The sequence below is a fragment of the Lissotriton vulgaris genome, chromosome 2_1 (assembly GCF_964263255.1).
Source record: "Lissotriton vulgaris chromosome 2_1, aLisVul1.2, whole genome shotgun sequence".
Classification (NCBI taxonomy): Eukaryota; Metazoa; Chordata; class Amphibia; order Caudata; family Salamandridae; genus Lissotriton; species Lissotriton vulgaris.
In genome coordinates, this window is record NC_141687.1 from 1,292,189,586 (window position 1) to 1,292,203,400 (window position 13,815).

The 13,815-nt window shown below is 41.6% G+C and overlaps 1 protein-coding gene across 4 annotated transcripts in view; it reads left to right on the forward strand.

Moving 5' to 3' along the window:
- Positions 1–13,815, forward strand: part of SLC35F5 (solute carrier family 35 member F5) — a 681,969-nt gene that overhangs the window by 357,286 nt on the left and 310,868 nt on the right. For all 4 annotated transcript variants that reach the window (XR_015308472.1, XM_086957058.1, XM_086957057.1 and 1 more), the window contains one exon: positions 5,587–5,651. Coding sequence is in view for 3 of the 4 variants with exons in the window: in XM_086957058.1 (XP_086813184.1) it covers positions 5,587–5,651 (65 nt within the window). In the remaining variant the exon portion in view is untranslated. The remainder of the gene's footprint in view (positions 1–5,586; positions 5,652–13,815) is intronic.

Genomic DNA, 13,815 nt, shown 5'->3' on the forward strand with positions numbered 1-13,815 from the left:
CATTGGTGAGGGCCACTAGCTTTGTAATGTAGTTGTGTTCTCCTGAACCAAGTTTTAAGCTCATGGTTCACCTTAATTGAAATCTGCAAACATGCTTAGGAAATAAAAAATAACTCACCAAATTTAGCTGTTAAGTCAGACGGATACAATGTGGTGGTCAATTGTTATGCTATTTGAAAGAAAAGCATTTTGAGAAAACAGAATGGCGTTTATATACCTTCTAATAATACAATTCAATTCAATTCAATTAAGCTTTATTCGGCTTTTGAATTTAAAACCATAAAAGCAACAGAAAAAAGATACAAACATACAAAAAATTCAGACTGTTTAGGGCAAGCTAAAACAGTTTGGCGAATCAACTACTCAAGATCATAAACCAAAATACACAGAATCCTCCATTATCATCAGGTGTTGTAGTAATTTGGTACACCGGGGCCAGGATAAAAGTCATGCAAATCCCAGATACGGATGGAGCCATCTCCAACTTTGTGGTGGGTAGAACGTAAAAAGGGGGCAATGTTCCTGTGTTTAAAGTTAATTAAAATCAGATCTCCCGGAACATTTTTGGGCAGAGAACCAAGCCACCCCACCCTCCTGACGCTCATTATCCCGCCGTCTAAAACAGATGGTAAATGTCTATGATTTTTAAGCCAAAAAATGGCTTTATTCATTAGGTCCTGCTGTAGTTCACGTTTGCCCGGGGTGAGTTCAGGGACCCCAGAAAGAACGGTAACGTATGGCGCAGCTTCGGGGGGTAGGTCGATTCGATGCCTTCTTTCTGGAAGTCTGTGAGGGGTATGTTTTCGAGTAAGAGGAGCGTTGCGACCACTTAAAGTGGGTGGTGTAGGAGGGGGGTCACAAGTTGGAAGTATACTGGAAGCATTGTTCATAGGCCTTTCATGGGTGTTAGTAAGGATAGAGCATGTGGGTGTCACGGTGTTGGCATTTAGTGGAAGGGACCTTATTACAGTGATTTCAATCCTGGTCAGCCTCTCCCCCAGATCATTAATTTTTGCGACCAATGGTGATAGAGCTCTGTTTAACATTTGATCAATTTGGGCCAGTAGGGTCAAGTGAAGGGGGGGATACGGGGTCATCTGATCGAGTCTCCGTTTTATCCAATGTTAGTGAGACTGGGTTTGGGGCGGATAAATGGGGGCTGCAGAAAGTTGGTTCGGGGGATGCGGGGGTGAGCCATTTGGTTGTTCAATGTCTCTATCCATTATAGGGGGAGTTAATACATCCTGGACATAGTTAGTACCACACATGGCATTCAATTCTTCCCAAATGGACATCGTGGGTAGGGGACTGGATACCGAAGACAACAGTGTGCAGATCAAAACGATAAAGAGGGAATGGTTAGCATCTGACTGTACCTCCTCCTGTGGTGGAACCAAGTGTAGTGGCCCGTCCCGTCCTCCTCTGGCCTCCTCTGGCCACAGAGGGCCCGCCCTTTGCCCGGGCTTAGCCCCGGGCGCCCTCCCGCGCGCGGTCCTGCGACGCGGGGGCTGCTGTCCTTTTGTGGCGCCTCCTGGCGCGCTGGTCCCGTGTGTGGCGAGTAGCGCCGCTGGGGCGTCTGGGGATTGTAGTTTCCCCCCTCGCGCTCCGGCCGCTGTTGTGCTTGCGGCGGCGAGGGGGAAACTGGCAGGAAACTGGCAAGGATAGTCACCCCCTTGTCCTAGGTGAGCCCGGTTCTGCTTACTGACCCCCCGCTCCCCCGGGGCTGCTGTCTTTTTGTGGCGCCTCCTGGCGCGCTGGTCCCGTGTGTGGCGAGTAGCGCCGCTGGGGTGTCTGGGGATTGTAGTTTCCCCCCTCGCGCTCCGGCCGCTGTTGTGCTTGCGGCGGCGAGGGGGAAACTGGCAGGAAACTGGCAAGGATAGTCACCCCCTCGTCCTAGGTGAGCCCGGTTCTGCTTACTGACCCCCCGCTCCCCCGGGGCTGCTGTCCTTTTGTGGCGCCTCCTGGCGCGCTGGTCCCGTGTGTGGCGAGTAGCGCCGCTGGGGCGTCTGGGGATTGTAGTTTCCCCCTTCGTGCTCCGGACGCTGTTGTGCTTGCGGCGGCGAGGGGGAAACTGGCAGGAAACTGGCAAGGATAGTCACCCCCTCGTCCTAGGTGAGCCCGGTTCTGCTTACTGACCCCCCGCTCCCCCGGGGCTGCTGTCTTTTTGTGGCGCCTCCTGGCGCGCTGGTCCCGTGTGTGGCGAGTAGCGCCGCTGGGGCGTCTGGGGATTGTAGTTCCCCCCTCGCGCTCCGGCCGCTGTTGTGCTTGCGGCGGCGAGGGGGAAACTGGCAGGAAACTGGCAAGGATAGTCACCCCCTCGTCCTAGGTGAGCCCGGTTCTGCTTACTGACCCCCCGCTCCCCCGGGGCTGCTGTCCTTTTGTGGCGCCCCCTGGCGCGCTGGTCCCGTGTGTGGCAAGTAGCGCCGCTGGGGCGTCTGGGGATTGTAGTTTCCCCCCTCGCGCTCCGGCCGCTGTTGTGCTTGCGGCGGCGAGGGGGAAACTGGCAGGAAACTGGCAAGGATAGTCACCCCCTCGTCCTAGGTGAGCCCGGTTCTGCTTACTGACCCCCTTCTAATAATACATGATTTGCATACCTAAACAAGTACCCCTATTACCGAACAAATGACAATAACTTCCATTGTAAATGTTGATTGGAAATAATTTGGCTTCAATTCACTGTGCTGTTAAGTTTCCAGAACCACCCTAGTTGGGTAACCTTAGCCCCTGTGTTTTGCAGTTACCTTTTTATTGGAAAAGGCAACATTGCCTAAAATATGGCTTCTTGCTGCTTCCCTGGCGCAGTGGTGATTAGGCGGATGCTAAGGGAAGAGTTTAATCTTGAATCGTTTCTTATTAGGTTTCTTGTCAATGCCTTGAGGGGCTATGAAATACACAAAGCTTTGCCTCCAGTATGAGCCTAGTTGGACTTAGAAACCATGATATAAGGGCTGCTTGATCTCAAGCATCCAGTTGCTTGGTGGGAGGTAGTTTATGGTGATGAAAGCCAAATACAGCAGCATGGAAACGTTGGTGTACAACACAGAGAAGCATCTTAAAATGTTTTGTCTGCACAATATGGAACCAGTTTAATAAATGTAGTGTCCGTTTCGATCTATTCTAACTGTGTTATTTGTAGAATGAATTAATTCATGCATGCAAATATTTAGGAAGATGAAGGTATTACCGATCACTTGAGGCCTACTGACAGTTGGAAGACCACTGTAGATTGTCAAAAAGATAGAAAATTGTCACTCCTGTTCTTTTCAACTTGTCGATGAAGAAGAATATTGAACTGTTGATGAAGTACAGAAGACTGGAGTCCATGCTCCTTTAAAAGGAATCTCTGTTTTTGATGGATTACATTTTGAGAAGTTGTTTATCATTGGCATAATGGTAAAATGGTATGCATTAAGATATGCCAAGGGAAAAAATAGGGATTAAAACACAGGGCGAATACAGTGGAACAGTGTAGGACCCACAGAACAATCGAAGGAAGGGTACATAGGACTAGGCATTGACACCACTGATTGACATAAGCATTCTATTGAAATTCTTTTTCATACATTTCTATAATAAATTTACCAGATGTTTAATAAAGAGTGAACAACAACATTGATGTGTCTGCAAAGAGGGGGAGCTTAGGACTTTTTACAACGGGTTGTGCGAGACCACAACCAGTACCCTAAAAAGTTGTTCCTGTGACTCTAGAATGACAACTCTATAAGGGTCACAATTTCCAGCAAGTGTTGACACTGTAAGGATTAGTGCCGTGTCTTCTCTGTGCATTGCCGGAGGATCTCCCCCTCACACTGCTGAAACCGGGAGGGTACTGGTTGTGGTCTCGCACTAACACATTTGACCACCATTGATAGTGTAGAACAAATTGATACTGGTCCTGAAGAATTGCCGTCCAATAGAAAATTCGCAAGAAACATGTTGACATTTGAACGCGGTACCCTGTGGTAACCTGTGACATTATTTCAGGGGCCCGCCTCACTTATTTTTCATTAAGAGAGGAGCCACACTCATTAAAATTGTTCTGACTGGACCCTTACCTCCGATTTAAACCTCACCTTCTTTTACATCTACACTCACTAGGCCCCTTACACGCACTGCACCTTGCGGCAAGGAATTAAAGATCTACGCTAAAGAGCCCCTTCATGGGTCCCCGCCGGGTGTTGCATCGCCGACCAGACGAGAAGCAGACCCAATGATGAAGCATGCCACCTAGCGGGCTGGGTGTGTGAGGGTCCTAATTCCGTCAAGAGGAATTCCCTCCTCTTTCTAGATAACACTTGCTTACACAACCTGTTTTCCCTGTCAGGAACTGCATACTCTTTTTGTGTTTATGCAACAACATTGATGACCAGAGAGTTCCACCACATAATAACATAGCTGCTGTTCCACCAGGTCCAATTCTGCAGTCGGTTATTAAAGCATGATCAACAGCCCTAAAGAACCTAGAGTTACAGTAGGAGAGGATATCACAGTGGGAGTGTTGGTTAGAGGGTGAATGGCTAGAGCTTGAAATAACACCTGTAACCGATATCTAGAGCAGAGCTGAACATATTCTATGGTGGACCACTTAAAGAAATAAATCGAGGCAGCATAAAGGGCAGACTTGTAAAAGAATATATTTTGCTAACAGATATATTTCAGTTTATTTTTAGGATCATTTTGTGGTCCCTTAAGAGTGTTTTCTGTGTGTGTGTGTGTAGAAATCACGGGAAGATTCAGATATTTTTATCCTACCCCATTTATAGTGTACGCATGTGCATTAAAAATTATTACACCTATGTACAAACGTTCATCATCACCTGAATAAAAATGAGGATATGCATCTAGGATTTAGAAAATCTCATAAGATTATATTTTAGAAATCTGACGCATTTGTTTTTACCTTTTGATATAGCACCTTTTCTAACAACCATATTGTAGAATTTTACATGTGTATACTGGGATAATTTTTGGGGTAAACTGGTGATTAGTTAATTCAAACAGATTTTACCACCACCACCATCATCATCATCACCATCACCACAATTGGTTTAGGATGCCTGCTCTAAAATACATTAGTTGATGATTGAATATGATCATTCTTAAAAGTGTATTGGAGGGTTTGGCCTAAGAGGTGTGGGTAATGGAATCAGAAACCACTTAGCGCTTAAGATATTAAAGAAGGCCATGCTGCGTATTTATACATGAAAATCTCCTGAAAAAATCTTATGTTTGCTTCATGTCATGAGAGCTAAGTTGTGGTGTTTTAGCTGTCCATTCTTTGGAGTCTGAGACTTGCGGTTTTATGTTTGTCATTTTAAGTATAGACCTACAGGTCCTACCCTGCATATTACCTTTGACTATAAAATATGTATGGCAGATGAGTATGAAGTACAGTTTCTTTTATGATAGTACTTGCTTTCCAACAAAATATTTTTGCAATAATGGGCTTGAAAGTCTTGTGTTCAGGATGATGTTACTGGCATTTAGAGACATACAGACATATGTTTGTGTGTTATTTATACATTCTGAATTGGACTTTGGAAAGCTAAAAAATCTGATATGTATTTGCTCATATTTCCTATCTAGCATTGGAGGCGTTGTCCTTGTTAGTTTGTCTGGGTCAAGTGAAAGCAGAGGAAAAGACAAACTAGGTAATTATAATTTGTCATGTTTTACATAATATATTGCAAGGCTAACATAAACATACTATTTCTCTTATACATATAATGTGTTTCCTGTAAGTAAGACATTATTTATTGGTTACACTTACTTTTATATATTTGTTTCGTTTCAATACTATTTGTTCCTTTCCTGTTTTTAAGCTTTACATTCTTTTCCTATTTCATGCTGTATAAAAATATCCCTAGGCATGTTCACTAGAGGTAAAGGATAATGAATGTCTTTGTGGGATTTGACTTAATTTGAAAGGCTTGCATATTATTCATCCCATCTAGCTACATTGTCCATTAATTACATTGTTCACGTGTACACAGATACCAACCTCTGAATTAAAGTGCATCACTTGTAATAAAGGATTTCCAGTCTGTTTCTTCGATTAAAGGCAAGTCTCTTGTGTTTTCTCCTTTGTGGTGTATTAGGGTCGCAGTCGGGTAAGCCGCTCGCCGATTAACAAGGTACCACATTGAAGCTTGAGGCCCCCCCACTCCCTAGGCGAGATTTAAATCATCTGGTCTGGAAAAAAATATTCTAACACAGTATTTCTCAAACATTCTAGAACCACGACCCAATTTTAAAAATGCCATACCTTGGCGACTCATCTAGCTTTACCAGGGATCACTGAAATAATATCGAGAGACAGAATATCGACCATCAAGAATATCGTTGACAAAATATCGAGTTTCTATCTACAAACAGGTAAGTACAAAAATATCGAGTTAAAAATATCGTTTACAAAAATATAGTTATAAAAAATATCGACTTTACTAAAAACAATGTTAAATTAAATTATTATTACAAATTAATTACTAAAATATACTTAAAAATACTTAAATTAACTTATAATAATTAAATAATTAAAAAAAGTTAAAAAAATATTTCAATTCATATTTCTTAAAACATATATATATAGTAACAAAATATAATTAAATAATAGCCAATATTATTAACGTACAATAACAAAAGTGTAAAAATTACTATTCCCACTCCAAAGAGTGCAAGCATAGAGTAAGCGTTGGATAGCGTAGGGGTTAAAATTACTATTCCCACTCCAGTGGGTGCAATAGTAGGGAAAGCGTTGGATAGTGTAGGGGTAAAAATTACTATTCCCACTCCAAAGAGTGCAACAGTAGGGAAAGCGTTGGATAGCGTAGGGGTTAAAATTACTATTCCCACTCCAGTGAGTGCAACAGTAGGGAAAGGGTTGGATAGCGTAGGGGTAAAAATTACTATTCCCACTCCAGTGGGTGCAACAATAGGGAAAGCGTTGGATAGCGTAGGGGTTAAAATTACTATTCCCACTCCAAAGAGTGCAACAGTAGGGAAAGCGTTGGATAGCGTAGGGGTAAAAATTACTATTCCCACTCCAGTGGGTGCAACAGTAGGGAAAGCGTTGGATAGCGTAGGGGTTAAAATTACTATTCCCACTCCAGTAGGTGCAACAGTAGGGAAAGTGTAGGATAGCGTAGGGGTTAAAATTACTATTCCCACTCCAGTGGGTGCAACAGTAGGGAAAGCGTTGGATAGCGTAGGGGTACAAATAAACTATTCCCACTCCAAGGAGTGCAACAGTAGGGAAAGCATTGGATAGCGTAGGGTTTAAAATTACTATTCCCACTCCAGTGAGTGCAACAGTAGGGAAAGGGTTGGATAGCGTAGGGGTAAAAATTACTATTCCCACTCCAGTGGGTGCAACAATAGGGAAAGCGTTGGATAGCGTAGGGGTTAAAATTACTATTCCCACTCCAAAGAGTGCAACAGTAGGGAAAGCGTTGGATAGCGTAGGGGTTAAAATTACTATTCCCACTCCAGTGGATGCAACAGTAGGGAAAGCGTTGGATAGCGTAGGGGTTAAAATTACTATTCCCACTCCAGTGAGTGCAACAGTAGAGAAAGCGTTGGATAGCGTAGGGGTAAAAATTACTATTCCCACTCCAGTGGATGCAACAGTAGGGAAAGCGTTGGATAGCGTAGAGGTTAAAATTACTATTCCCACTCCAGAGAATACAACATTGGGGAAAGTAAATATTTCATATATTATTCAAAAATCCTAAAATGAATATCTATTAATAATTATTTAAAAATAAATAAAAAATGTATCTAATATAATAATTAATATTTAAAAATTACTAATTAACAATAATTTTTTCAATTAATCACCTATTAATGCAAATTAATTAAACATTAACAATTAATAATTAAATAATTAAAAATTAATTTACAATTATTTCCCCAAAAATACATTTTAATTAATTTAATTATTTAATTAATCATTAATAAATTACTTCCCACCCTACTCCCCTATAAACCCACAACCCGCTACGGAAATTAAATTACTAAAATGTACATAATTACCAATTAATCAATTAATAAAAATTATTTAACAATTATGATTACATTATTTAACACATATTAATTAACAATTATTTACTAATTACTATCAATAAATAAATTTACATATTTAATTAATTATAATTAAATTACTTCCCACCCTATTCCCCTATAAACCCACAACCCGCTACAGAATTAAATTAGTAACATTTACATAATTACCAATTAATCAATCAATAATAATTATTTTCCAATTACAATTAAATTAATTAACTCATATAAATGAATTAACAATTAATTACAAATTACTATCAATTAATACATTTACATATTTAATTAATTATAATTAAATTACTTCCCACCCTATTCCCCTATAAACCCACAACCCGCTACAGAATTAAACTACGCAATAATTATAAAAACAAAATTCATTAAATAATATTTATAACATAAATACACACTTTTCACACATATTATAACATAAAATACACTATGAAAAATTATGTATTATTAAAAAATCGATATTTTTAACTATCTATATTATATACTTCGATATTTTAACTATCTATATTTTTTAACAGTCGATATTACTTCACTTACCTTAAAAACAATATTTTTGTTATCTATATTCTGTCCTGTCGATATTTTGTCCAGTCTATATTAAAAACTCGATATTATGTCTAATCAATATTTTGGACTCGATATTATGTCTGTGCACCCTTTACCAGACATGAGGCGGGGTGATTTTTCCTTTGAAATGTCCACTGAATGTGCACAAACATAGTTATACAGCTAAAACTATACTACATGCAAAAGATTATGGGTGAAATCGGGTTTCAGTGAATATTTATCATGTTTAAATCATCAAGTAAAGTGTCTTGATCTGGTTAGATCGTATTGATATATATTTTTTCCATTACACTTCAAATTACAAAAAAGAATGTACTTAATTTTGGCTTTTTTAACTGCTGTATGTGAACAGTTCACATGTATTTACATTTTGTTGCGCTTTTAAAAAATTACATCCTGCAGCTTTTCCATTCACTTTACCTGTACCCCAGCAAGTTTGTCACATACTCTGTATTTCTTTTTTTTCTCTGACTGCAAAGTGAGGGGATTTTGTAAACCCCAATCACCATGTTACAAAAATAAGCATCAATTTGTCAGGGAAACATCTATTACAGCACAGGCATTACATCGTAGTTCCTTTACAACACAGCCAGTACCTCGACTGTGACGTTACGACGAGTTCCATTACAACGCAAGTCATTACAACGACTTTCTTTATGGAATGCGGTGTTGGACTGGTGTTGGATTTTAAGTCCAACACCGTCCCTACTGATACATCGACTGGAGTTGGAAAAGTAATTTAAACTATTCCAATGTCCAGCACTTCCCTAAAGCAAGTCATTGTAATGACTTGCATTCTAATGGATCTTGTGGTGACGACAGTCGTGGTATTGACTGCGTTGTTAAGCTACTCATAGTTTTGGTATGCGTGGTAACATATGCTATTCGCGTCTCCACCATCTGGACCGAAAAAGAGTGTTGGTATACCTTGACTGCACGCAAGAGTTCAAGGTTCACACTTCTGGCATGGAAAGTCGTGAAAAGAAATGAAGGATCCTGGGTGGCACCTATATAGGTATCCCGATGTCACTTCCAGCATGAACGACAACAGATTCGGACCCGATCAATGCCACCTACTGGCACGCAGGAGTGCTGCTCACAGAAAATCTTCTGGATCCAGTCTGAAACCTGGGGAAATTAAAAAGGTAGGGAATCTACAACTAGATACAGTCTCTACCAGATAAGGCATTACCGAAGGTAAGTAACTTGTTAATTGCACACACATATGCCATTATTTTATATTATTTTCACTAGCTCTATGCGCCCTCACCATTATGACAGGGGAAAATGAACAGTCTAACAAGGAAGCCATTCAACATGCACATTCTCTCGAAGAGAAGGAGACTCGACTTTAGCTCAGCAAGAAAGGACCTCTTCAAGAAAAACAAGTAGTAGAGCCTCAGCCCAACACTAGATGGCAGGAGTGTGCATAGCATGTGAATCTGCAGCACTGCCGCGCTACGAATAGATGCACACAAGGTAAGTAACATGCTACTTATGGTTGGGCCGTGAAATACTGATTAGCAGTGACTGAGTGGCAACCCCAGTGAATGGCATACAGCCTATGGACAAGGATAGAGTCATTTGTGTCCTGTAGAATTGGCATCTTGAAAATATGTGATCAAAACGAAAGAGAATTTGAGAACATAGGCACATATGTGAATCACAAAAGTAGAAACATTGAGATCTATGTGGGTATTATGTCTTAGTTGGGTGATATCTTTTATATCCTGTTAAAGAAGCAACACTTCTAAAATAACTGTGCTTATACATAAGTATATAACATCTCATACATTTTAATGGGTCACCATGATCCAGCAGAATCTTCTAATAGAGATAAGGTGGTTTTCTGGAAATCACTTTCTTTAGCTGGACATAACTCCTACAAGCCTCCTACTTATCTTCAAGACAAAAGATTGGTGCTGCTCTTGATTCTCAAAGCATATCAACTCACACTCTGAGTAGCAGAACTGAATCACATTTAGGCTGCTTGTAGAGGGCATCTTCACCTGTACGTACAATCCTGGTTGCAGGTAATGTTGCGATGACTTATTGCAAGGTCATCCTGGGAATGCTTGTCTACAGTTTCATTTGGCAGCTGGATATAGTGGCGCTGAAGGACACTACAGGGTGCCATTTTTCGTGAACACAGGTGTTAGGATGTCATCCATGTTGGGCCTTACAGAAGTTGTTGTCTAAGGTAGATCATACCAATATTTTATTAATGCGTTGATGATATATTTTTTTAAGCAGCAACTCTCTGGATACTTCTAATGGAATATGTGACGTTACAACGCCACATATTTATTCGCGGTAGGTAACAACTCAGACGTTACATCGTCCGTGTGGTTACCACGCATGGCATTACAACGTAGGTAAGTTGTTTCTACGACTTGCACTAGATGTCACGCTGGACTTAGGAATAGTATAAATTACTATTCCTACTCCAGTTAGTGGAACAGCAGGGAATGTGTTGGACTTAAAATCCAACACATTCTCTGGTGTAGCACGCCATCTAGCGCAAGTCAGTGAAACGACTTACGATGTAATGCCATGCGTGGTAACAACGCGGACGATGTAACGTCCGTGTTGTTACCAACACACGTGGTACTCACAGCGTTGTAAATGCTCTCTCCCCTTCTAATGCCAACATCCGTATTCATTGTTGCACTAGTAATGCAGAGGATAGCACTTAGTGCCCTTTTTTTGTTGCTGGCCTGACGTTGCTAACCAATGGGTCAAATATATTGTATGATTTGCTCGTTTATATCGAAGGATATTCCTGATTTACTGGATCTGCTCCCCTAGGGTCAAATGGTTGACCTCTTGTTTGCCTGCTTTAGGCACACAAAAATCAAAAATCAAAAAGACTTGCCTGGAGCGAGAGCTTGCACCTAGACGCCTGCCCAGAGGAGTAAGGGGCTGCAGGACTGACAAGAAGGAACTTTAAAGCAGGTTAAGAAAAGAGTGACTTAGTGATTTTTTTTCCACTGCCTGTGACAAGAGCAAGGAATTGAGGCTTGCCTGGAAGATCACACCCAACCAGGTGGTTCTCGCTCAGAGCGTTTAGTCATGCTAATAACTGGATAAGAGGACTTTTAAGGAAAGGTGTCAAGCATTGTGGAGCCCTGATCAGCTGCAACTTCAAGACTTGCCCTGATGGAGGATATTTATTTCCAGAAGAGTGACTAATTCTAAAGAGGAAACCTTGGGCCAGGCCAATAGGGCAAATCTGCCCAACTTGCAAAGCTACCTCGGCCGTTATGAAATCCAGGTTTGTGACACTCTGAGCTTTTGCTGCCTAAATCAATGGATTCATTTGAAGCTTGATGACTTTGAGGGACCCCCAGCAGTAATAGCCTTGCAACTTGCCTTCCATTTCAGAGACGAAAACCAAAGGTAAAACTTTGACTGGGACAACTCTTTTGGTGTATCTGATCTCTGCTCCATTGCAGTTGACTGTAAATTATGCCGAGGTCTCAGTCAGCTGCGAACAGTGACTATTATTTGGGTCTTTACTTTTTCTTGGCTTATTTTGCCAAAATTCCGGTTCCTCTTACCGTATTTTAATGATCATGGTATTTTATTGATAGTTGATTTTTTCCTCGGTTTTCTAAATTAGGTTGGTACTTTTATTCTGTTGTGTTCCTTACTTCAAAATTGTTGCCACTACTTGAATTTAATATGCACTTCTCAGGGCATTGCGTGCTGCAGCTACCAAGGATTGACCAGAGATTCTATCATGACTCCATTTTTACCTAACTAGAGAGGATTTATTAAGTTATTAGGGGTACTGTTACTCCCAAATTAATAACCCAATTCCTGATCAATCCCCATCAAGTATTGAGTGGCCAAGTGTCTTTTCTCATTCCAATAAATTAGTGAGTCCAGGCTGAACAAGATATTGCTCTGCCACACTGTTCCCGAAAACACAGTTATACCTCAACTTCTTGTCTGCAACTGAAATAATGTGCGTGAGATACTGTCTGGGCAATATTCAATCCAGGCACCCTCAATCCACCTCAAATTCAACATCACCAAGCTAATTCTCGTCTTCTGCAGGCCTAGGTATAGCTACAGATTTAAACCTGGCTCAACTTGGCACAGGTTTACGCAATGCCTCCCAGATTTCACAAACTCCTCAGTCATCCCATCTTCGCATGCAGCTGCTCACCTGATCACTGAATGATGGAATCTCATCTTTCCACACTAATGAACCTTGATTATCTTCACTTCTTTGCTTGCAATAAAGTTTTGCAAATAGCATAACTTGTTTGGTGAGCTAGTCTTCTCTGTGTATATCCGCACGACCTGCAGCTCAGATCAAAAGCTAAAACAACAGATGATGGATGGAATGCTGAACAAATCAAACATTGACTCCCAATCACAAATCTCGGTTTAATCTATAGTTTTTTTGCTCACCAAGCCACCCCAGTTTAGACCCAGCCATATGCAAATCAGTCTGGCCCCCCTGTGCATGGGACAGTCCAGCCTGAACTGCCAGGCCAGGCCAGGTCCTGCCTTGACCAGAAACAAGCCACTTGCGACCATTTTCAGGGTATCACCCCTTATCAGCCATGCTAGCTCGAATCCACTCGCACAGTGAGGACAGGACCTCCGTCTGGGCATACGTCCCACTTAGGGTGACAAAAGCAAAAAGACCAGATGATGGATGGAATGCTGAACGAATCAAGCAGTCACAGAACTGGGTTTAATCCATAGTTTTTTGCTCACCACGCCACCCCAGTTTGGACCAAGTCATATGCAAATCAGACTTGACCCTGCTCCCTATAGGAACAGTCGAGTCCGAACTGCCAGCCCAGGTCGGTCCTGGACCGGAAACCATCATCCTTCGACCGGCAAGCAAAACACGATGGATTTAACCCAGAACTGTGACTGGGGGGGTGAATGTTTGATTTTTTCAGCATTCCGTCCATCATGTGTTCCTTTTGCATTTGTTTCCTCTATGTGGGAAGGGTAATATGTCCAGACGTGGGTCCTGTGCTCGCTATGCCACCGGATTCCAGCTAACCTGGCTGATGAGGGGTGATAACCCGAAATTGGTCCCTGGATGCTTGTTTCTGGTCCAGGGAGGACCTGGTCTGGCAGTTCAGGCTGGACTATTCCCATGGGAGCAGGGTCAATACTGAGTTGGAAATTACTGTGTCCAAACTGGAA